At 36.5% G+C, this 27,411-nt stretch overlaps 1 protein-coding gene across 4 annotated transcripts in view; it reads right to left on the reverse strand.

Annotated features, from left to right (window-relative positions):
* Positions 1–77: 77 nt before the first annotated feature.
* The window catches only part of LOC112053795 (uncharacterized), a 94,667-nt gene continuing 67,333 nt past the window's right edge, over positions 78–27,411 (reverse strand). For 3 of the 4 annotated variants that reach the window (XM_052885650.1, XM_024093355.2, XM_024093358.2), the window contains exons 2-3: positions 5,287–5,528; positions 78–3,046 (exon numbers count right to left, since the gene is read on the reverse strand). In XM_052885650.1, coding sequence (XP_052741610.1) covers positions 2,762–3,046; positions 5,287–5,528 — 527 coding nt within the window. In that variant the 3' untranslated portion in view covers positions 78–2,761. Of the gene's footprint in view, positions 3,047–5,286; positions 5,529–27,114; positions 27,321–27,411 lie in introns of those variants that run through there. The other variant, XM_052885651.1, reaches the window with a different exon arrangement.

Genomic DNA, 27,411 nt, shown 5'->3' on the forward strand with positions numbered 1-27,411 from the left:
AAGTAGTTACTGTACACATAATTACGTAATGTTAGTACAATAAGGGGTTTATGAGGGTATCCAATAAAATAACAAGGTTACTTTCGCAACAACATTTATTTTGTATGTACACTCAAATTTTGTATCTTTGTAAAATGTACAAATAATAAATGCACAACTTCAGCATTGTAAATCTTAACATAAACTGGCAACTTAAGAGATTGATGACGTTACATCGAAGTTACAATAATAATATTAGTTATTGGTCCCAATTTATTGCAAGCTCAGATCAATTTAACGATTCATAGGTTAGGTAAATTGTTGACGCTCGGTGCTTACTGTACCTACATGTATTTTAAATAACAAAGTTACATGTTAGGCCAGATGAACACAAACATTTTGTTTAATCTAGTCATTGGTTGTATTTTACAGTTAAATTAAGCGATGAAGATACGAAGTTCTATGGTGAAAACGTACCGTTATATACCTAGTTTATTAAGTAATTTGGTATTGAACGGTTAACGACACTACTATAAATTCGTACGACTTATTCTATTATAATACTATATTTTCCCAGTGGATATACAAGTATTATTATTTATATAATAGTCTTCCGTACGTTAACACCATCAGTTAGCTGTTGTCTACGTAAATGGTTTTACCAAAAGCAGCTAAGAGTAGGTACCTAACGGTGCAAAAAGCTTGTTTCGACGTTCACAAAGGTAGGACGAGTAAGCAAGAATTTCCCGTGAGTTTTACTTCTAACCAACTGCAGTAACATGACAGTGAAAAGCGAATGATTGGTGGATCGGTTTCTTTTTTCATTATTTACCAGTTGGCCCTTGACTACAATCTCACCTGATGGTAAGTGATGATGCACTCTAATTAATACAAATCCAAAACTTTGGTTAATTTACGTGATATTGTAAGTATGATGAATTAATAGTGCTGTTCTTAAAGTGACGTCACTACTTTTACCGATCAATCGTAAAAAACTTGTACAAACAATTATATACAATGATTGATATGTTTCAAATTATATGATGAAAACTACCTATAGATAAGAAGTAGGTACGTAGTTGCATTTACATTAAGATAATTCTAATTAGATTAACAATATAATTAGCAATGTTTATGAAACAGGTATCTTTCTATTTTATTTATAGTTTTTATAAGTAGGTACGTGTAATATGTTGGTAGGAAAACGCTTATTGAAAAACGAAAACATTGTGAATTGAAGTAATATACACATATAGCTAATACTTTTCTACTCAACATTATGCCGTATTTAAGTTTTATGTTTATTTATGTGCTATAATTAGCACTTTTGCAATTTTATGACTTTTAATTATCAAAGTAATTAATTAACATCATCAACTCATCACTGAGCACTAATTATCCCTCATAAAAAAGGCATCAATAGCTTGCTGCTCATACCCACCACACTGGTCTATTGCGTGTTTGTGGGTTGTTTCACTTCAACTTTATAAATTGTGCAAAGGAAAACTTGTACAAATACAAAATTATTCAAAGGTGTTCAAACAAAAAGTTTATATTTTATTATAGTCATTAATTAATATAAGACTAGAATAGAATCAAACTGATTGGTGATTTTTTTTAACAATAATGTAACTAAAGATTATAAACTATAGGAATTTCTCGGAAAGACCAATACAATCTCAAGGCCTATATACACATAGAAAGGTCTTTAGAGATAAAGTATAATGTTGATCGCAGACTGCCATAGGAGGCATAAAATGTGCAGTTATTACTAGAAAAATTCATAGTGGTTTCCTCTATTGAAGATGATAAGACAGTGTGCGATCAACATGCGAGTAAAATGCAATCGCACTCATAAAGTACTAACAAAAATCATCGTCTCTTGTTGCTGTTCGTCTATTCCCGCCATCACTTAATAATTAATAGTAATTATCAATAAAATTAATGAAATTATCACATGTGTGTTATACACAGTAAGTAAGTTATCCTTATAGATACAGAATTTCGTGCCAATGTAGATAGATTAGTTTTCGATATGAAAGTTATCTTACTCGAGTCATCTGAAAAAGTTGAGTCATTTGTATAGACATTTAGGTATTTTGTCTCCTTCAGTCATATCTAAACGCTTTTCGCTGAGTTTTTAGTAGATATTTTCCACAAGTGTCTGTCAATAATTTCTGATATTTATGAACTATTTATAATTTACGAACACAAGTTTATTCAATTGAGCAAGTGAGACACTATCTTCACAATAGTGACACTGAGCCATCTGGCTAACGCTAACACGGTAATACTGCACTTACCAAATGTATATTTTATGATTACGAAGCTACCTTAGTTATTTTAATGGCACTGTTTCCATTGATTGTAAATGCTACACGGTTCATCATAAGCCATCATCGAAGCAGCTGCCTACGTATTCTTAACAAATAAATAATAATTAAAAGGAGTTCAGGAATTCCATGGTGGAAGAAATTTTGTTTTTAGGCAAATTTTGTTATTAGCTCACTATATGACTAATTTATAAAAAAATAATAAATATATACAGGGCAGGTAAATTAAGTTTAACTTTTTAATATCACATAAGTACGCATCGTTCCTACGCTCGACATCCTAATGAAATAAGTTCCATGTATGATCAAAATAATACCGCAACATTTCAGCAATATACGTCCGATAGGCGCCGAGGGGGCCATCGTTAGCGCCCACTATTTACAAGTCCTACGTCACATCACATGAAACAGCAGTCGATTTAAAGTAACACACGTTCCCGGCCGAGGTTTCATCTGATCGCCTGCGGTGGTCTGTATGGCGGCGGCGGCGTCTTGGGCACCGGCGTGTGCACTGCGGCGACAGCCTGCGCCTCGTCGAGCTGGCCGGGTATGACGGTGACGTCAGAGCTGGGGGCCGCTCGCGCGCTGCTCGTGGCGGGCAGCAAGCGCGCCGGGTTCAGTTTAATGGCGTCGTCGTAGGTGGGGGGCGCGCCCGCCACCGTGTCGTAGTCTGGCGGCTTCTGCTGCATCGTCTCCTCGTCCGGCATCGATATCACGTGGATGGGATCGTCAATCTGCAAAGAGATATTACATGTTTCATAATTCGAAGCTTTAATTAACTTTGAGAGGTCGTGGTTCGATCTCTCGAATTGTTACCATATCCTACACAGTTTTTTCCTACTAGTTAAGAACGCGCAGCACGTCGGTACGATATGGATAAAATTCGAAGCGCAAGCGAGACGCCGAATTATGACTTTCGCGTGAGTGAAAAGCACGGAGCGATTGACGCGCGACGCAAATTTTATGACATGAGCGCCAAAACCATTTTTACCCAATTGCAAGTAAATTAAACAACATAAAAAACAAAATGGCCATGTTCAAGATATATACCTAATTTTCTATACAAAACAAAAATTTAAGAAAATACGTTTGCATTTCCTGAGATTGAAAGCAAAATGTGAGCAAAACATGTAATTTTTCAAAAAAATAAACTATCGAGAAAAGTTTTACAAATTGTGTATTTTGTATAGTCATAACGAAGCACAGTCATAACACTTTGAAATATCATTTACCCAAATATCAGGCTCCTAACTTTTCCAGAATCTGAGATCCAGAACCATTTGTAACCACCAAATTACATATTGCACACTCTTAAAAGGGAATCGGTCATACTAAAAAGATATGGCAATTATTCGATTCAAAAAATACATTGCGTTACGAGCAAATATAGAAACTTTAATGGAATTTCATTTAAGTATGTGCCTTTGGGCGTGCCCACCCTGGAGTTTGTGGCGTTGCTATATGACGGGTAGAACCGGCGAAATGGCATCGAGCCCCGACCCGAAGAGGTATAGCCGTGAGTTATACTTATGTACCTACTCTAGATCCGAAGTAATATTAATACTCCAAAAAATACTTTTTCTTTACAAGTTAGCCCTTGACTACAATCATGGTAAGTGATGATGCAATCTATGATGGAAGCGAGCTAACTTTTTAGGAGGAGGATGAAAACCCACACCCCTTTCGGTATCTACACGACATCGTACCGGAACGCTCAATTGCTTGGCGGTACGTCTTTGTCGGTAGGGTGGTTACTAGCCACGGCTAAAGCCTCCCACAGACCTGGGCCAGTTAAGAAAACCCTGATCGACCCAGCCGGGGATCGAACCCAGCACCTTAGTCTTGTAAATCCACCGCGCATACCACTGCGCAACGGAGGCCGTCAAAAAGCCGTCTGGAGCCCAATCCAATGAATTTGGTACGGGTTTCAAATGTCTGTTTATATCAAATACATTTATTTCAATTACGCAGCTAGCGAGTTCTGTTCCATACCTGTGTTTACCCAGTGAATCGCATTGTGGCAGTCACGTTAAGTATTAAATTACGTACAGATAATAACGTGAGAAAACCCTCGCTCGTATTTTCCATGGCGAATCAGATTTTCCTTATCATGTCTAGATTTTTGAATTAAAAATAGTTTTATAATTACACTGGTGTAATTACCTGCTGTAAAATTATACGTAGATATCAAATACTGAATACAATGAGCTGGTAACAACGTGCAAAACCTTTCCTTTACACACAACAATCCATCATTAACCTAATGATAAACCCAGAGTAAGAATACCTACCTATATTCTTACTCTATGATCGAAATTTGTCTCATTGGTAGGACAAGGTTAGCATAAGCGGCCATTGATCCTCTTTTTATTGTTTTTTTACAAGAAAATCATTCATTCATTCATCATCATATCATCGGTCATTATCAAAAACATCTGATAGTGAGCTTTACAACGTCAAAACATTATTACAGCTGTTTATTCGCATTGGAGCAGCGAGGACTTTAAAGACCATTCCCACGATCTTGGCCATTCCAGCGGTAGCTTGCAACCCATTTTTGATGTATTCGGTCCGATAGTGGGTTTGTTGGCTGCGCGTAGTCCTCGGTCTGCCGTTCATCAGTTAGGTGTATACAGTACTCAGACCAAATATTGTATAGGACCTGCCTCGCTAGACGTTACTTTTCTGTCAAAGTATATGATCAACGATCTAATGCGATTATAAAAGCTGTCTCTATAAAAACGATGTTAAATAGTTGTAATCGTGTACGTCGGTTAAAGAGCTCCGTAAAAATACCTTTCTGTGTAATTGAATTGTGTAAAAAACGGGCAAAAACTTCTAGTTTAGTATAAGATATATACCAAATCTAAGCTCGTTTTGCTCAGAAAATGACAGACAATTTTGTTCTGGACTATGAGTGCGATACAGGTCCTTCTACAATTGGTCTGAGATACAGTACGATGTGCGAACTCACTTGGTGGGTGTCTGGCGAAGCGCGGTCGTTCTGCGGCTGGCGGGCGGGTGACTGCAGCCAGCAGCACATGGCGGCGCAGATGAGCAGCGCGCCGGCGACGATGCAGGCCACGCCCACGTAGCGCACGGGCTCCGCGTAGTCCTCGGCCAGCCCCAGCCAGTTGATCAGCGCGCCTGCGCACAGCAGCACCATGCCATAGCGGTACGGCCGCTGCGACTGTCTGCCCTCGTCTAAGGACATGCCTGAAACAATCAAACGATTCACGTTAGATTTCATTTTGCAACTACAATTTGCCTTTAGTAATGCACCTAGGTGCTCATGGATCATGACTCTCCACACCACCAAAAGCATCTGATCTCTTCCGTGAATTTAAATTTCAAGTACACTACCTAATGTAAAGTAGTCATTAACCCCTCAACGAACTAAAAAATCATTGAGGTATGACAAGGAGACTTGTTACGCGTTAGGGAAAACAGTTTTGTTGTAGGTAAGTGTTTATTTTGCTAAAACTCCAAACGACAATCGTGGATCCGTCATTGTTTATTTGTTGTTTCGATGATCAATATAATGGATTTCCCCTCTAGTTCATTTATTTGGATGACACTTAAGCTGACTGAACGAGATGGGATGAAATAGCGTACGTAGTTATTGATTACCAAAGGATTTTTTCTAAGTAACTACGTAGTCATTGCAATTACGAGCAAGCAGTTAAATAAAAAACTGCTATCGAATGAAGATACCTTGCGTAAGAAATGTTGACCCACGTCGTTTGCAGGAATGGTAATGAATCGGTGATGGTACCTACAGTAAGGCCATTACATTCCCTTCTTGTTTAAAGGGCAGACTGTCATGTTATTCATAGCTGATGGCGGATATTAAAGTAAACAATTAGTACAACTTTAATCCCAAGAAGTGTGCAATTTGTTAGAAGCCTCAAGCTTAACGGTTAAAAGGCTGGACTCAACAACGTGACATAGGTTTGATCCCTGTTCGCTGGACTATACGCATTAAGCAGGTCGATAGTTAACTATCGTTTTGAATTATATGATATAAACTCGTTTTATGTATATGATCATCATTCATTATCATTAACAAGCCAAGACAAAAGCAACATCAGAATGAGAGTTAGGTTAATAGTCCACCGCGCTGGCAATGCGGATTGACAAACTTCACACTCGTAGAGAATTAAGATAATTCTCAGGTATGTAAGTTTCCATACGACGCACCGTTTGAGACACGTTTTTAATTTCTTAAAATGCACAAACTGAAAATTTGGAGGTGCATGCCCCGGACCGGATCGAACTTACGCACCTCTAATCCAAAGCAAAGCAGAGGTCATATCAAATGTACTTATATAGGTACAACCTATATGATATTTATTTCATATTTGGAAAAATCTGTCATGGTTCAACACAAAAAATTCTTTGTTATTTGGAAATGTTCGTGGCGGATCGTCACAAAAATAAAAACCAAAACAACAAAAGAACACGAAAAAGTAGGTAAGTGAACCAACTTTGTGGTATACCTACTAAAATGTACATACTTTAGCGGCAATTAAAGTTATTTACCGCTAAACATCGCACGTCAGTGATAAAAAATATCACTAATGTTGGAAGTGACTTGGTAAACGCATCAACGCCGTGGAAAGCGCCTGTCATGCAGTAGACTAGGGCAATGGCATATTATAACGGGATTTGTTTTCAATAGCCAGTGGGTTAATGAAAGTTGGGAAAGTAGGTAGGCTTGACGGTAAACCTGATTTGAATTTAAGTGTTTCTACAAAATATGAGAAATCTTTTTATCCAGTAATTGACGAACTAAGCAGGTGACCACATAGTAGGTGTTATGCCTCATCTGCCTACAGACCGGAGAACATCAATGGTGCTTGGTACTTTCCCAGGCGATCTCTGCCACAGAAGCTCTACAGTACAGTACAGTACTCTCTACAGTCTCGGGATTTTTTGAGCTATCACGTAAAATAGTTTACATCTATATAGGCATAGAAATCTATATGAATATGGTAAGAGATAGGCGTCCGAGGACATAAAGCAGGTCGGCAGCTCGATACCGTTTTGTTTGGAAGTCCATGTAACATGCCTATACTATATAGTATAGGCATGTTACATGGACTTCCAAACAAAACGGTCATTAACAGCCGATGGACGTCCACTGCTGGATATCCAGCACACAGCAGGTCGGCGGCTCGATACCGTTTTGTTATGCCTATACTATATAGTATAGGCATGTTACATGGACTTCCAAACAAAACGGTATCGAGCCGCCGACCTGCTGTGTGCTGGATATCCAGCAGTGGACGTCCATCGGCTGTTAATGATGAAGAGATATTAATGTTATATAGGGTCACAACTCGCAGCACGTTATTCCTGTAGAAAATGCATAGTTTCTTAGCGATTTAAAATAACTATATCTTTTTGAAATAACGACTACCGTTTGTATGATCATCATATCAGCCGATGGACGTCCACTGCAGGACATAAACATTTTGTATACACTCTCGATTAAGTCATCAATATTTTCTTACAGTGCGCTTTCATTTGAGACCCCACTCGAGTATATTTGCAGACATTCGGTTATTCTTCCCCACAACTTCTAAACGGCTCAACCGATTTTCATTAAACATGTCTATGAACACTCGCACATAAATCACTTTTCACACACAACAAACTAAATTGAAATCGGTTCATCCGTTCGGGAGCTATGGTGCCACAGACAGACACGTTAAACTTATAACACCCCTCTCTCGACTCTTTTTGCGTCGGGGGTTTAAAACTGCTTACAGAGAAAGCATGAATAAACATTAACAATTATAATGACCGTATAAAATGAATACATGAATAAAATAATAATAAAAGGAAACTCAACACTGAGGACACTCGAAAATACCGATACCATTGTTTTTGGAAGGACGCTTAAGGAAATGCAAGTATTTTCAAGTCAAGACGTCGGTTGACATCGTGAATCGAGGTCGGGCGAAAACAATAGCTTCTCATAGGATGTGGGTCAAGTTCGAGACGTGCAATTGTGTGACGGTGAATTAGTCACGCAGTCAGTCACAGACATGCTAATGCTAAGGATTTAGATATACACATTTATCGCTGTCAATACCTCACCGTATTTTTGTTTTTGTTTTTCTCAAATTGTAAAACAATAATTGTAATTGTAAAAAAAACAGAGTTCAACTATTTTGTCAAGATGGCGGAAAATGCACATAGGAAATCTTGATCGAGAATTTGAAATTAAGCTTTTCTAGACTTTCCCCACGCCATATCCAAAATTCAGCTTTCTCTGTTCATTTTCCAAATGTATACAGTAACTGGACTAGTGTCATCCTTCTGCATTCACCTCAGTAGTAAGTCAAATTATCACTTACTTTTTTTAGACACATAATATATTCTTTCACACACTCCAACCATCTTTTCTTTGGCCTTCCTCTTTTGTTCTTCCACTAGCAGTTTGAACATTCTTCTTGTAATGTCTCATCTTGTAAATCTCATCCCTCTGCATGCATCTCTCATGCCTATAGCATGTCAAATTATTAATCCTCAACTATTTTGTTACTGGTGCCACTTTCAGACTTCCAGTTTCAGAATCTGTACCTAACGATGGCTATAAGATATCATCTATACTAATATTATAAAGCTGAAGAGTTTGTTTGTTTGTTTGATTGAACGCGCTAATCTCAGGAACTACTGGTCCGATTTGAAAAAAAATTTCAGTGTTAGATAGCCCATTTATCGAGAAAGGCTGTAGGCTATATATTATCCCCATATTCCCATGGGAACGGGAACCACGCGGGTGAAACCGCGCGTTGTCAGCTACTTAATAATAACTGGAACCGTGAGCATAACCTGCTCCATATGGCATAGCATAATAATCCAGAAGGTAGAGAATATAATACCTTTACCTTATACAAATTGACGTAGGATTTAGTAAATGTGAGTAATACTTCCATAAATTCTAAATAACAGTGGTATTGTTTTAATAATATTAGCAGGTAGGTACCTATAGATACATACATTTGTACGTATGTACTTATCTTAAATTAATCGATTGATATTTGTTACAGAACCCTTTAGGTACTCTATTTGATGTTCCTGGTATCAAAAACGAATCATTCATTGAATTGAATTGACGGAATGGAATGTTATTGGAGTAATGTGGAAGCAATAAAGAAGCTAAGTAGGTATAAATAGTACCTATACTTGAACTATATTACTACAATATTATTAATTATGTTTTTAAACTATGCTTAGAGAATAAAAAAATACAATCCCGTGATTTTTAGAGACTTTCCAGTCAGTAAAATGACAAGTGATATTAATGATACAATTATTGACCAGTATTTCGTTATTGTGTTCGATTTTCAATAATTAAAATATCAAAATTCCTAAATTGGGTCGGATTTGAACTTGGAGTCCTTGGTTATCTATGAACCTTTTATCAAAAACGTATTGGCAAGTTTAATATTTATTATTAAGCGTATTATTTATTAAAAAGTCATAATATTTTTTATAAAGCGTTACTCATAAGTCATAGCATAGATAAGCGCACTATCTATGAACTTTTGCCAATACTTGATTAACTAGTTAATTTTTTATAATATTATTCGACAAAACAGCGTCGCCCACCAAGAGTAAATTAATTATAGGTCGCCCATAATAAAGCAACACTTTTCAGAGCAAGCAAGGAACGTATCTTTTCGCATGGCTAGAGTTTGGACATTCCCAAGGCTGTGTTTTCTAAATCTTATAAATTACAGGCCAGTTAACAGTAACATCATAATTATTTACATGTACCATCAGGTGACAGCCTCCACTAGGTGGACTGAAGACATCAACCGGATTGCAGGGAGCCGCTGGATGCTGGCGGCTCAAGACCATGTCGTTTCGAAGTCCATGCAAGTCTTATGTCCAGCAGTGGACCTCCATCGGCTGATAATGATGATGATGAAAAAATGTGTGTGCAAGTTAACTTGAAGCTAAGCTTCACGCGCCTGTACATTCATCGTCAATTACCAATATCTTGCAGACAATACTTTGGCCTAATAATAAGTATAGAAATGATACTTCGACGAGCTCTAACACAAACACAACTAACAAAGCAAACACAAGAATGTAGACTCAAAAATTTTATTAGGTACCTAAATAAAAATAATAATAACTCACTATATACGCCATAACCATAACGCTGGGAAAACTGATTATCCAATAAAAACTGATACATCGTCCATACCATTTGAAATAAACTATTTTAATAAATATAAATAATATTTGCTAAAATACGTCACGGTACTACGAATATCGAGCTAACAAACAAGATACAAACAAAATACACCTACATCTTTGTTATCTAATCAAATAGCACATATCTTCTGAATTTTCACTAACTCATTTTTGGAGAAAATAACTTTGTTTATGATAAAAAATACATTGTTTAAAAAAAGCCAACCAAAGAATGTTTATATTATACGGCAAGTAAGTAATGTTCTAATACTCGTAGTAAAGTTGGGTGAAGCGCCTGTATAGTTTGGACATAACAGAATTCATTACTTATTTTATTGTATTGTATATATTTAGTCCCTCTATGTACTACTATTTACTATTTAGGCTCATGGGAAGATAAACAAGTTAAATATACCCAGGATTCGAACATAAAACATCGTCATCTAAATGAAATGAAATCAAATGGAATGAAAATTTTATTATTTATAAGTTCTAAAGCCGCATTACAGCTAAATTGGACCGACGAGCGGTTAAAAGTAATACATTCTAAATGTTATCTAATGTTTATTACCGAACATTGGTCATAACAATACCTATGCGTAGGCAAATAAACAGCTAGCTTAAGCCCACCGCTGTATGCACTAAGTAGGGTTTCCTTCGCCCACTGTCAGACAACTAATGCGATCGCATTCGGTAATAGGATTCTAGCTGTGTGAAATCGCCGTATGTGCGGCTATATTGCTATGTTTAATGTGGAAAAATCGCACCAGTACCTATTAACGATCATCATCATCATAATTATCAACCCATATTTGGCTCACTGCTGAGCTCGAGTCTCCTCTCAGAATTTCCGTTACGAGAGAATACGGGGATAAAAGGGTCTATGACACTCACAAAGACAAAAAAGGTGAAAATTGTGAGGAAAATAGTAAAACCAACATTTTCTTTTTCCTTTGAACAATGAAACCTAAATCTAGTCATTCTAAAATATAAGACCGATTTAACAAACTGCTTTTATTCATAATTTTCTGTTTTCCGAGAATTCTCCAAAAATTAAGAATTTTAGAAATTTTCGATTAACGAATATTTGAATATTTTAGGGATGTTCGATGTATCTAGTATCCGAAGAAATGGGATGGAATGTTTTCATACTTTAATATTTTCAATAATGTTAAGTTTAAATTAACGTGTTGCATATCTTCAAGTCACCGCGGGGGGGGGGGGGGGGGGGGGGTTCAACCCTCACCCCGTTGGTCTATTGTCGTACCCACTCCTGGCACAGTCTTTCTCGACTAGTTGGAGGGGAATGGCAATATTAGTCATATTATAAAAAAAAAAATGGCAAATATTCTTTTAAAAAAAGTTGCAATATACCTACTGTAATTCGTAATGTATTTACGCGTTTAATAAAGAATTTAGACTTTTAATTCTTTAGAAAATACGTATAACGTAAGTGAAATGTGTGTTTTTTGTGACAAAACGGGTTTGTTATGATCATAAGACTTCTAAAGAAATTTCGAGTGTACATAATATTTACTTACGTAATATCTTTTATAAATTTTCCAACTACCTGAGTCCTAAAGGCTCCACTTTGGAGGCTATATACATATAACTTATAAACTTTTAACAGCGTTTCGTCGTTAACATCAATTAGAGCACACGGCAAGTGTCTGCACCGGGTAGATCCTCTACTTCCGGATAACTTTGTTGAGAATAAGTTTTAACACTCGGCTATTTTCTCATGATTCTACACTAAGTCTGATAAACATAACATAAACATAAACATGTGTATGACATATATCTACTTTCTTAGACCTACGCTGTTGCCTTGGTTTTTTTGTTGAAAAATTAGCAATATCAATAGTTTAGTCTAACTTAAATAGCCTGGCATTATTCCATTTCTTTATACACAAACACCAGCCAACTGTTTTATATTTTTGTTATATATAAAACAGTTGGAATATTTACACCATTATCTACCAAACTGCAGCGACTGATCGGATCTTGATGAAAATTAGCACAGATATAATTAATTAGTAAGGAATAGGTGTAAGAATATAATATCAAATGGGCAATTTATCCTGATTTTCCCAAGAGAAACCGATACGCGAAGGAAACCGATGGGAACAGTCAGTAAAATTTTACTTTTCCCCGAAAACTAGGGAAATTTGTACGATAGAACTCGCAGTACACCAAGTTAGAAGTCGTCGTTATCAACCCTTATGCTGAGCTCGAGTCTCCTCTCAGAATGAGAGGGGTTAGGCCAATAGTCCAACACGGTGGCCCAATGCGGATTGGCAGACTTCACCTGCACACGCAGAGAATTTCTTAATTCTCTGCGTGTGCAGGTTTCCTCACGATGTTTTCCTTCTCCGATTGAGACACGTGATATTTAATTTCTTAAAATGCACACAACTGAAAAGTTGGAGGTGTATTCCCCGGACCAGATTCGAACCTACACCCTCCGGAATCAGAGGCAGACGTCAAATCCACTGGGCCATCACGGCTCAAGTTTACGAAGTCCAAACCTAAAAAAGTTAGTTAAAGGTAGGCAATACTTTACTGTAAGTAGTAATACATACATAGAAGTAATAGTAAAATAGTAATACCTACTTATTGTAATTAATACAGTGAATTAATTCCAAAATTTTACTCTGAATTGAAGTTAAACTTATTGATACTGGTGTAATAAAGACTACTTATTATGTATATTATGTGTTTATAATATGTTCTTGAGTATTCGACTATTTAGTCAGATGTATTCGTAAATGTTTGTTGGACTGGTAAGTAATGTAAAGACCGGTCTATTATTCACGGTAAACTATTTGCTTAAGCAGTCATTACATTAGTGACATTGTATAATTGTATATTTACCTATAATATACCTTCTTTGTAGGTAGGTAATACCTACCTACAAAGAAGGTAGGAAGGAATAAATTAAAACTATACCTTCTAGGTATTTTAATTTTGCTACACTTACTAATTCGCTAGATCGGTAGGTATAACCTAGTTACTATATGTTTTAAACGTAATAGAAAAATATTATAACCGCTTTCACGTTTCCATTACACGTGCCCTATATAAAACGTGGCTGTAAAATTATTATTGTTTTTTTTATTACTAAAAGTAATATAGATAAAATAATAAAACTAATATTTTTTTACCGTGCTAAAACAATATATCTATGCTTAGTTGTTATTTATATAATAATAATAATATGCTCCCGAAAGACTTTTTTTTTTTTTTTTTTTCGGTCACGGCGGCTAATCTCATGGTGAGATTAACCATGTACGCAGGAGATATTATAGTGCACAAGTGTATGCGCAAGCACAGGTGCACTCTCTCTTCTCTCACTCTCGAAATCCGATGGAACGGCAGACCGACACGACCGGTGAGAGATCAGGCGCAGGACCGACGGCATTACGTGCTCTCCGAGGCACGGGGGTGTAGTAACACCGCCAACTTCCCAACTCCAGGCTGCTATTAAGATTTTCCTTGTAAGAAAAATCCCAATTTGTTTTTGTTGGCCTAACCCGGGATTCGAACCCTGGACCTCATTGTCCGTAGCTGAACCAGCTAACCACGGGACCAATGAGGCAGTTCATTTATATAATACAACATATACGTAAATACAACATATTATAGAACTTTGTAGGTAAGTACCTAGGAATTGAATTCAGATTGCAGAATTTCGCTATCTGGGGTTTTAAAATTTGCTTTGAATTAAGATTTTTGTAAGTAATTCGGTATAATAATAACTAAATTAGTCAGTATTTTAATTACCGACTTATTTAATTTTTTTTTATATATTAAAAGTCATTGTCTTGTTAAGGTCGTAGAATCAAACATTGATGTGTTGTTAGAGATACAAACACGGTATTTCGGTTTTAGACAAAATATGTACATTGCACTTAGGTACTTAACTACTTACTTTTTTACAGATAAATGTTGTTTACGTTATCGATGCTAAAGATTTGGAGCTATCAATAAAACGAGGATTTCATTCGAGTTTTTCCACTTATTTAGGAACGACACAACTAGTATATAGGTGACAACTATAGTAGGTAGGTTTACATACAAAATAGACGTAAGTGTACCTACCTATATGTGTCAGTGTCAGTTATCGTTGTATAGCCGATAGTGCATTTCCTATCACGTGTTTAGAATTCTCGCCAGGTGGTCGGACAAGGGGCTAAGTAGACATCTAATTATAATATGTGGGGTGGCACCAGTTAGGTATTTTGATATGTAACAAATTGTTGTAAATAACGTGACATACCATTAAACAGTTGAATATAGAATGATAACTTTTGTCTTTCTGTCGTAATCACCGGATTTATTCAACAGTTTTATATGCTTTACAATAAATCTGGACATTGGCTTTAAATAAGATCTAAAGTTAGTCGTAAATTCCACGTGGACGGAGTCACAGGCGTTCACTAGTGAATAATGTACTTGTAAGCCCTAATGGAGCCGTGATAGCCCAGTGATATACCTCTGCCTCCGATTCCGGAGGGTGTGGGTTCCAATCCGGTCCGGGGCATGCACCTCCAACTTTTCAGTTGTGTGCATTTTAGGAAATTAAATATCACGTGTCTCAATCGGTGAAGGAAACATCGTGAGGAAACCTGCATACCAGAGAATTATCTTAATTCTCTGCGTGTGTGAAGTCTGCCAATCCGCATTGGGCCAGCGTGGTGGACTATTCGCCTAACCCCTCTCATTCTGAGAGGAGACTCAAGCTCAGCAGGGAGCCGAATATGGGTTGATGACGACGAAGCCCTAATATTTTTTCAAATAATTTTCAAATACTCGAATGTGTACTTTTCTCAAAACGTAATGGCGCATTGCTCTCAAAATCTCTCTCTCTCTCAAAAAATGGTCTGGTATTAGCTATCGTCGGTGGCTGTATTGCTACCACTAACTACCATACCACTACGGTAAAGGCGTGTTTTCCACCAAGCGATTTAGCGTTTCGGTATGATGTAGCCATGCATAAACTTGTACCTCTTCCAAGTAGCCTACTACTACTTTAGACTCTATCTACCCTTACACCCTTAACTTAACCCTTTACAATTAGGGGGGATAAATAGACACATTTCTACAAGCTAACGGACACAGTCACCGGTAGAAGTCGATTGAAAAGTAGACCCTTTTGAGGTAGGGATCATACCAGGACCACAGAAAACATATGTACAAGCAGGACAATCGATCTTTACAAATAAAGAAACGACTGCAGAGAGAGAGAGAGAGAGAATATTAGGAGATATCGAAGTCAAGTTATTACCGACTAATTTGTCATTGAAACTTGTTATTTAATAAAAAAATCTATTAAAAGATAAGTGATGTAACGAATGTTATTAAGTCAAAGTTCCCCAATAGTTCTGTTAATTTAAAACCATTGTATTTTGTAACAGTTTTATTGGTATTTCGTGCGTGACTCCGTGACCGTCGCAACAGGATGTGGGCTTCCGCATGCTGGCTATTAGGAGAAAAGAACTGCATTACTTATGACCAAGTATTCAAAATAACAGCGTGGAAGCAATTTAATTTAATAGAAACGTAAAAAATGTTGTCAAAAATACAATTTTAACAATTTGATATTGTAATAGAATAGATGGGTTTATTTACACATCGAATACATTTTCACAAGTTAGTGGTACATAAATGTATAAGTATTCATATAAATATTCAATATTCTTGAATTAATAATTTATTATCTTCAGTAAGATTGCCGGACGAACCATTCAGTTCGTGCAACAATCGAGCCTTACTAATGTGTATCTAAATGTAACAATGAGATTGCTCTTGTTAAGGCGCTACTGGGTTTTGGGTACGCTGCTTATAATGGCTCCTACATGTACCTATCCATAGTTTAATCGAAGCGAACAATTTTTGGAAGCTATTATATTGTCTACAGACACGGCTGCTGGGTTAGAACAATAGCCCTCGCTGTGGCAATTGCTTGAGCTAAGTAGACCGACATCAGCCAGTACAATAAAGTAAACCGGGAAAATGTACCGGTACCGCGTGCTCGGACCCGTGACTAGTTGGAAGGGGGAACACTGTGCATTGTTATTTAGCCTAGCGCAAATTTTTAAAGATTGACACTGCAAGGTGCTTATACACGCTGATAATATTGTAGGCTAGGTAAGAAATACAGAATTTGTAATTTGAATTTGCGTTACTATCTTTCTTAATACTGGAATCAGTGATGTAATAATTTGACAGGTACGTAACATACTATTTTAAAGTTTTGACGGCCTCCGTGGCGCAGTGGCATGCGCGGTGGATATACAAGACGGAGGTCCTGGGTTCGATCCCCGGCTGGGCAGATTGAGATTTTCTTAATTTGTCCAGGTCTGGCTGGTGGGAGGCTTCGGCCGTGGCTAGTTACCACCCTATCAGCTAAGACGTACCGCCAAGTGATTTAGCGTTCCGGCACGATGCCGTGTAGAAACCGAAAGGGGTGTGGATTTTCATCCTCCTCCTAACAAGTTAGCCCGCTTCCATCTTAGACTGCATCATCACTTACCATCAGGTGAAATTGTAGTCAAGGGCTAACTTGTAAAGAATAAAAAAAAAAGAAAAAAAAAAAAGTAGGCACAGAACGATTTGTGCGGGCGATTTGTACAGGCGTGTCCAGCCTTCTATTGATTACTACACGACACGCCTATTAAATATACGCAGTCTTAACCCTTAAATTGGCAATTTTTTTTTTTCAAAAAATTTAAAAAAATAATGTATTATTTAGTGTTCAAGGTAACAGGAAAACATAAAAACAAATTATCTACTTTACTTTTTTAATAAATCAATGTATCCTAAAATGCACACTGACAGTTCAAGAACAGTTAACATTACAAAATGAATTTATATAAAAATGCACATAGGTAGCCAAAGGTCCAAAACGAAAAATAACTTTTGCAACTTTTGTGCATAAGAATGCACTCTGCCAAGTTAAGGGTTGGGTTAAACAGAGTCAAGCCCGTATGCTAGAAAATCGAAATAGACCGGACTATATCTTAAGTATGATTTCGGCTAACACATTGGTGCCTTCTATTAAAATGAAAAAAAATGGCAATGTTAACAATAAACTCGAAGAAACAGTCGACCTTTACTGTAGCTGTAGTAGGTAAAATTGATTTATTACTTATGTCGGAATTCATAACATTTTGGGTTTAATACTCGTATGACCTTTTCGCTTAGCACAGCGTACATCCTACCGAAAACAAAAAAAAAATACATCATCCGAATGTGAGAATTTGAAATATAAAACAAATGAAGGACATGAGTAAATAAATAATAATCATGATTATGTAATATGACGTATATGTTTAATAAACGCCCTATCGAAATTTAAAAATAAAAACATTGTGAATTTTTAAAAGACTGGTTTCACTAAACTATTAAATACTTGTAGAGGGCAGTGATATCTAATAATCTTCTGAATAAGCAGACGAAATGGAACATATTAAAAAGTAAGATACATGATAATTATGTTTACTTAAATTTGAGTTACCTGTTTTTTTCTTGACCCAAAATTTTGATTACGTAAGTAATTTTGTATGTTTATTTACATAAAGTTCTTATGTATATTTTAGCACTATATCTTATATTGCTATAAAAGAACAATAACGTAAAATTCAAACTGGTGACATTCTTTTCGCGGCGGGAATTGAGCAAGTGACCTTATGATACGGAAGCCTTGCCTACTCTCGCAGATACTATAGACATACCACTCTGCTAATTTCCAAGTTTAACCTTCAGCAACTTGCTTGCCGCCTGCCTGCCAACTTAATTAATATTAAATTAAACTAATTAACCGCGCGGTTCCACCCGTGGTTTCCGTTCCCGTACGAGTACGGGGATAACATAGCCTATAGCCTTCCCCGATAGATGGGCTATCTAACACTGAAAGAATTTTTCAAATCGGACCAGTAGTTCCTGAGATTAGCGCGTTCAAGCAAACTCATAATATTAGTCTCTATAACAATACATAATATTATACGTAATTATCATCATCTGTTTTTCAGTCAACCTTTTAAATATTTAACCGATCTCATATAAGTAGAACTTTGTAATTTGTATTTTGATAATGAGCACACTTTATTATTTTTTTTAATCGATATAAAGATATTAAATTGATATAAAGAGGTAAAGTTTGTGGTTTTGTAGAAGTGGATACTGAACTGATGTTGAAAATCATTTTACTACTCGAAATCGACGTTATTTGCGAGTGACATAAGCTATATTTAATCCTCGTATTCTCGTGGCAACTAGAACTTCGCTGGTGAAACCGCGGAGTGTCGGCTAGTTAGTTGTTTTATTTTCGGCACAAGCAGATGATTTTAGATGAAAAACTTTCGTTTAGAACGACAAAGCTACACTTCATACGGCACTCTTCCTCCCACAATAAACATATGTACAGTAGTGCTACAATGGGCCCGTCAACCAGAAACCATAACCATAGGTGGACTGACAACATCAAGCGAGTCGAAGGGATTCGCTGGATGCAGGTGGCTCAGTATCATATTTCCTGCAGTGGACGTCCATCGGCTCATATTATGATGATGATGTAGATGATGACTCTTCGTAGATATCATACAGTAGGCAGATGACATTTCTGTCAGATTTGATGTTTATTTTAATAGATCAATGGATGACTATTAAGTACACTGAAACATAGCAATGCAACGCTGCAGAAAAGATATAGCGATAATAGGTACTTTCCCGGATAAGCTATCACAAAGGCTCTATTACTGATAATCTTATCTACGTGATTAAAATATCTAATAAGAAGGGTTTCGTTGAAACAAAGAAGACGTAACTACCCAATTTCCTACCGGGAAACAATAAGCAACGTCAGCCGACATACGTCAATAGGGTTATCTGTTTTCTGAAAGCGCTTTTCCTCGAAGTGCTAAACAGACACTACCTACTACAAAATTGTATAAGCCTCACGAAAGACAAGGCTTCATAGTTGGGCTTAGTCGAACGCTGAAAAAGTCATTTGCAAATGCGAATTGAAGTCGCTAGTTATGTATTTAAGTGTTTTTCAGATAGCATGGGTCCGATGACAGTCGCCTGTATGACGTTCATAATACGTACTTTTATAGTGATTCGCGGCAAACTTTCAAGAGTTTGAACTGGAAACGAACTGTAGTACTCACTTTCTCGTATTCTCGTGGTGGTTTCGTATTTTTCAGCGAAGAACAGCAAAATGTTGTTATTCAGTCCCCATAATGAACATCAAAAAGTCGTTAGTGTTACGAATTGAACAGGTTTTCGTTATATCTGAACCAGCTATTTATAATCAGGCAATGAACCGGTTTTTGCTTAGTTTTATAGGTACCTATAACTTAACATTTTCAAACAGGATAATGATAGCTTTAACTATTATGTATTCTCTGCTCTATCGACTAACTTAGTAGGTAGACTTTTTTATAATACTAGCCAAAAGCCGACATGCCAAGGTTGATCGCGATCGGCATGATGTCATACACATCGCGACCAACACATGTTCAGTTTTATCGGCTGTCAAGCCGTTGGCGCTGCATGCATGTGAGCTTACTTGATCTCAGTGGCTGACATAAAGTGAAAATGAATGTGTTTTGTATTTTTTTCTTAAACGTATTTTAAAGTATTCATGTAAAAATATAAAATATTCAATACGAGTCTCTATTTTTAAATATATTTTTATGTAGGTAAAATTACGCATGTCACAAACTGTGTCAAATGGACTTCGTACCTAATATTGCAAAAGTGGCGATTCCGTCAAAATAAACATTTTCAATTCAACAAAATATACATGGTAAGTGTATATAGATAGACATTCTATGCTAAATATGAAGAGCTGATGAGCTAATTGTTTATTCTTTTTGTTACTCGTAAAAATGGGTACAAAACGACATGGTATAAAGCTTATTAAAAAAAAAACATTTTTCCCTCTGATTTACAGATGCACGTCGCGAATGCTTACTGCATATAGTAAGACCATAATAAATAGGACAATATTATTACACAATGGCTAAGGAGCCCACTTTCGATCTCCGTGTGGAATATTAATGGCGTGGACATAATGGTCTGCCGCCCGCGAGTTCGCCCACCTCATAAGACTTTCACTTAATTAAATTTCTTCCTAATACCACGATAGACTTTGCAGATGTTATTCCTTCTATCAAAGCTGTTATATAATATTGAATATGGGCTACCAGTGTTTAGTAGTAGTAGGGCTTTTTATGACAGAGTTTGATCGCGTTTTTTTATTCTTTGACAAGTTAGTCCTTGACTGCGATCTCACCGTTAATAACTATGCAGTTTAAGATGGAAGCGGGCTAACTTGGAAGAGGTACAAGTTTTATTCAAATCTCTGCGTCGCGTCTGTCTGGCTGTTCGTGATAAACTATAAAACTGCTAGCGGACACCCGCGACTTCGTCCGCGTGGAATTTAGTTTTTCACAAATCCCTCGGGAACCATGAATTTTTCCGGGATAAAAAGTAGCCTATGTCTTTATCCATGCTATAATATATCTCAATAGGTACCAAATTTCAGCTAATATCGGTTAAGTAATCGAGGCGTGAAAGAGTAACAAACATTCCATTCATATCATTAAAATCATCAGTTTTCGCAAATCTCGGGAAACCATGGATTTTTTCGGGATAAAAAGTAGCCTATGTGTTAATCCAGAATAAAATCCATTTCCATTCCAAATTTTAGCCAAATCGCTTCAGTAGTTGCGGCGTTAAAGAGTAACAAACATCCATACAAACTTTCGCGTTTATAATATTAGTAGGATAGTAGGATTAGTAGGATTGAACGGGGTTGAAATATATACTTGTCGGAAAAAGTTAAGCCGCCTAGAAGTTTCGTCGAAAACGCTGCCTAATTCTTTTGAAATGTAACAAAACTGTATGGTAGGATGTTCTGCATATAAAGAAGGATTCCACGCAGGCGAAGTCACGGATGCCAGATATATAATCGTATGCGTTAAATAAACTACTTCACAAACTCTAGAATAAGTTGAAACAATAAGGAAGTTATTGATAAGTACTAACGTAAGATAAATGGTAAATCAACATATTTCCCGGAAACATCGGCTTGATTTGGTGTAATGTGACGAAATCAACAGAATCATCTTTTTGTATTGACCACTTAATCATAAAGTAACAAAATGCCAACTTGAAAACCGTTTCTCGTGAAGGTGACTAATGTAACCTTTGTATGACGTAAAAACTATAGACGGTTAAAGGAAAAGATTTCAAGAATTGTGTCTAGTGAGATACAGGTCAATGACTTGATTTTTACGTGTCTTTTCATTCGATTTCGCAATGTGATAAAATGATTTTCAAAATGGTGGAAAACTGGAAAATGGAAATTATTTTGCATGACTGCTCTTGAACATGAAAGATATTGTGAACACATTTATTTATCCTTTAATTAAATTCGGATCCCGTTTGCATAGTAGCAGGTATAATAATTTATATTTTAACTCACGTATGCCGTGTACATGGCCGGTTTACATAGTTCGAAGAGCCGATGGACGTTGGGGTCCCAAAGTGCTGGAATGACGACCTCGCACTAGTAAGTGCAGTGTTGGTCGACCCCCCATCAGGAGGACAGACAACAAGCGAGTCGAAGGTATTCGCTGGATGCAGGTGGCTCAGTATCGTGATGTTTGAAAGTCCCTACAAAAGGCCTATGTCCTGCAATGGACGTCCATCGGTTCATATGATGATGATGTAGATGATGACTCTTCGTAGATACAGTAGTAGATACAGTAGCATATGACATTTCTGTCAGATTTGATGTTTATTATCACTAATAAGGTTGTAACACTCATTAGTGAATAGGCCAGCTGGTCGGCGGTCAGCTAGGTAGGTAGGTATGTATACCATATTTTCTTTTAATTTACTTAAAGTATGCGACAGCACGAATACAAAATATAAATAGAAACTTGGTAAGTTATCGATCACGCTTTCGTAATTGTATTGTTAACAATGTTTAACGCAAACATTTAAAATATATTTAGAAACGACGTATTTTTAATACTTTTAAATAGATTTTTTGAGATATTTTCACGAGTTGATAAAAATAGAGGTGCAAATGAACAGGTAGAGAGACACGAATTACTGAAAGTCAATATCGTCGTGCCGGAAATAGTTGCCGGGCGGCGGCTTGGCTCGCACTTCGTGAAGCAATAAACGCATCGAGTGCACTGTTCAAGTGTTTATGTCATGAAGGTAATCGTTTTAAATGATAATGACCGATACAATTGTAAGATACTGATTTCTAAGATAAGACATTGCGTTCTAATGATCCATTGATTCTAATGTCGAAGCTGAGGTCGATTCAAATGCCAAAAGCCTTACACTCACTTACAAAATATAAAGGCAGGAATTGTTATTTTATTTCATCATCAACATTATCAGCCGGATATCCACAGCTGGACATAGGACTGTTGCATGGACTTACAAACACAGCGGTTTCGAACCGCCAGCATCCAGCGGCTTCCTACAACCCGCTTGATGTCCTCGGTCTACCTAGTAGGGGTTCAACCAACACTGCGCTTTCCTGTGCGGGGTCGCCATTCCAGCACATTGCGACCTTCGAACTATTTGCCCATTGTCACTTCAGCGTCACGAATCACGAGCTATATCAGTGACTTGACTGCGGATCTCCTCATCTCTGATTCGATCACTCGCTGAGTGATTTGAGCCTTTATTTTATTTAGTGGGCTGAATTTGAGTCAAGACTTATGGAACATGTTTATAGCTTTTACACTATTGTACACTATAACAAGTTAAACAAAGAAATAGCAACAGTAGATATTATGGCGAAAACCTTATTAGTTTGTTTAATTGTCAATTGCACCTATGGCATCATGTTGATAGAGGGCAAAGAGCGATCTTTTATATTAGAATTAACGGGAGAAAGGAGTTAACTGCAAGAGTAGTAAGCCTCATCAGTCATTTATATACCTAACTTAGAAATCATATTGGCAAACGAAAGCGGCCTACATACTGGTATGGGTGCTGCAGACTTCTGCTGAGTAATGAAGGAGAAAGTTCGAAGTGACTACCACAACATACGAACCAATCGGCTTATGATTCTGCAATGCAATAAACAAACAAAGACATACATTTTCAATTTTGACTTGATGTTGGTTCTAATTTGGCTCTATACTAACCTAAATCAATTGCAATGTAAAGTCTAAGTTATAATCATTTTTATACCATGTTGTTTCCTGAAAAATTATTACTTTGTAAGTTCTCACATAGCTTAATTTGGTTTTAATGTTATAGCATTTGTAATGGGTACAGTACACGTATATTATGTAATTACGAGGTACATGTGTTTTTACCTATTGATGAATCATGTTTTGTTTGTAACTAGAAACTAATGCAGATGCATCATAGTTGTTTAATTTAGGACATTTTCTAACCTAACCATTCGTGCGAACGAATGCGTGTGACGAACTTAGCGTATTTCAGCAGTTCTTCAATACGAGATAGTTACATCATATATAATTTAGCCTAGATCATAATAATCATAATTTAGGCTGTGGTTTGAATGTTGAACAAGAAGGAATTCACTCACTCACATCACTCTTGAATTTTCTTACTTTTTAACAAATGTAAAAATAAAACTGTTGATATAAGATGTTAATTTATCTATGATTATCTTTATGTAAGCAGAAATCAAAGTATTTTTTGGACCGACAAAAGAAAATTTTAGAGCAAGAAAAGAGAGTCTTAATGATAGTTGTTAAGTAGGTTTCTTTGATATTCCAAAATAACGTAGATCTTAACTTGGTATAAACAGTAGGATGTAGTAACTCAATGAATAAGTCTACACGTTCGGTGAAAACCGACACTAAAGATTCCAAGTAACTCTCTTCAATGGAACTATGATGACGTTCGGGTAACCGAACACTACACTTTCTACTACTCAGCTACTAGTTTCGTGCTTTATCAACTGGCACTGACCGTTGCACAAACAACGAGCGTAAAAATTGCGTAACACATTTACCGCCTTTTGTTTTGTTCATTGTAAACGGTAAAACATTTGTGACAATATCGACCACGTTTTTGATACGTAGGCGTGTTGTGTCGAATCGGTATTGGACGCAATCGGATGGACTGATTTCTAGAGATTTGTGACTTAAGGTCGTTGAATTAATGTTTATTAACCTCCAACCCAAAAAGAAGGGTGTAATAAGTTTGACGTGTCTGTTTGTTTGTAGCACCCGAACGGATGAAGCGATTTAGATTTAGTTTTTTTTTTGTATTAAAGGTGACTTAAGTGCGAGTGTTCTTAGACATGTTTGATGAAAATCGGTTGAGTCGTTTAAAAGTTGTGGGGGTGAAAGTTACCGAATGTCTGCAAATATACTCGAGTAGGGTCTCAAATGAAAGCGCACTGAATATTGATGACTTGATCGAGAGTGTGATTAATAATTTCATGACCTTCGGGAGATTTTCAAATTTTCAATTTTATGAGTACCTACCTTTAGAGCCTCAATAGCTCAAATGCTAAATGGGCTAGTTCTATCACCGATCCCGGCCCGCTGGATTATTGTTGTACCCACTCCTAATTCTTAATTTCCGATTAATTGAAGGGAAACAGGAATATTAGTCATATTTAAAAGATATGGCAAAAGAGGTAAATCAATCAGAAATTTTACAAACAAAAGCCACTTTGGTGCAGACGCAAATAAACGTATAAAAAACATGACCGACGTGTTCAAGTGCTTATTAAAAATTAATGTTTTGATTGTAAATATACCTACAGTGAGAGCCTGTCATAGCCCGAAAAACACCGTTAAAGATTAAACTTAAAAAGGCTTCTGACAATGGGTTGCTATGAAACTAAACATGGTATTTTAAAACAAGCTGCTTATTTTTTTTCCATTAAATTACTGCTTTGTAGTAGGTATATGATCACTTATCCTACAGAATTTTACTTGATCCAACAGCCTATAGATTTCACATGAATATGTGATCATGAGCATGATGTAACTCTTTTAGCCTAGTGTCTAACCTTAAACCTTAACGTTTTTCCTTATATCTTTTATATATAAGTTTCGTATGAGCATATGACGTTTCGCGTTAGTTTATCGGACTTTCAAGAAACCGGTAAATTCTATAACGCGGAAAACAACCGGTGCTATAAATCTTTTCTAATGCCAATAATAGATTCTCCACGTTTAGTACCAACTAGATTAAATGAATGCACAGTGTACAGTATGATTATTACAAATATACTTTAAAATAAAACAATCTAAAGCCTAAAATCAAGCAAATCTATATAGCTTACTCGGCTACACAAAATGTAGAACAACTATTTGTGATTGATAAATTGACGACAACAAAATAAGACGTTTCATTTAAAATGTAAAAGCAAAGGCAAATAATGATCTTCATCATCTAGATCATCGAGTCTCCTCTTAGAATGAGAGGGGTTAAGCTAATAGTTCACCACACTAACCCAATGCGGATTGGCAGACTTTACACACGTAGAGAATTAAAAAATATCTCAGGTATGCAGGTTTCCTCACGATGTTTTTCCTTCACCGTTTGAGACACGTGATATTTAACTTCTTAAAATACACGTAATAGAAAAAGTTGGAGGTGCATTCCACGGACCGGATTAGAACCTACGCCCTCCGAATCGAAGGCAGACGTCTTATCCACTGTGCTTTCCCGGCCCTCAAAAAATGATATATGGTCTAAACTAAATTTTAAAAGTGTGTTTGTATAATAAAATGAAAAATAAAACTATTATTGTTATTTTCAATCAATATATACTGCAAAATAAGGTGCTGACTGATATGAATTACGTATTCTGAGGGATGCATGATTCCTGTGGGATAGACTACAAACAGAAAATTCACGTGAATTAAGATCACGACCAGAAATATGTGAACTGTTCAAATTTAGTTTATCCCTTGATCAATTATATTCTAATTTTAACATTTATGAATTGAACAGGATCGTAATGTACACATCAGATCAGCTGTCTCAGTTACTAAATTATTCACTATCTCGGTGCCTTTCAATAAACAACATTGACAGTAGTATGTTTTATCGACTTTTCAACTTCTTTGAATGACAAAAAATCTGTAAAATCATCCAAATGGTTTCGTTTCGTTCCTTTCATTCTTTGAAAGCGACCGATATGTGGAAGACCGTCATCCAAAACATCGCTGGAAATATATTTGTCTTACAATCTGCTCCTATATGCCCGTCAATTTAAGGCACAGTTGTTAAGCCTTACGTTTTGTAATTTCACTGACAACCACATTTTCAGAAACAGCTGTTTGAAGCCCTCCATTTTGGTACCACACACATCATTTTTTTGAATTTAATTTAATCATTAGTTTAATATCTTTAAATTATTAGTTTACTATATTTTTAAAATTTCTGTCTTTTGTTTTAGGTATTTGTTGTCTTTTGTGTATTATGTGTGTGTGTGTCCAAATAAAATAATTTTCTTTCTTTCTTTCTTTCTTTCTTTCTTCTACTCGGTATACGTATCTTTGTTAGTATTCCAATGTTATAGTGTCTACAATAGCTTATCACTTACCTGCTGAATTTCGAAGGTGTATAAATCCAAGTGAAATGGGGCACAAAACACAAACACTAAAACTATTATTTTACCAACAACCGTAAGTATCACAGATGATTCAAATTAATTAGTTTATACAGTGACGTCAGAAGGTAGCACTCAAATAGTTCTATTAGTTTAATTATATTGTTGAACTACACGTCTACGACCGACGCGGAGGTGTGTGCGAGTGTGGCAATGGCTCACTCGGCCGGTTTATAATAATTATTCGGCAAAAAGTCGTAACTCCAGCTGTGACGTAGGCCGGTGCTACGC

The sequence above is a fragment of the Bicyclus anynana genome, chromosome 14 (assembly GCF_947172395.1).
Source record: "Bicyclus anynana chromosome 14, ilBicAnyn1.1, whole genome shotgun sequence".
Lineage (NCBI taxonomy): Eukaryota > Metazoa > Arthropoda > Insecta > Lepidoptera > Nymphalidae > Bicyclus > Bicyclus anynana.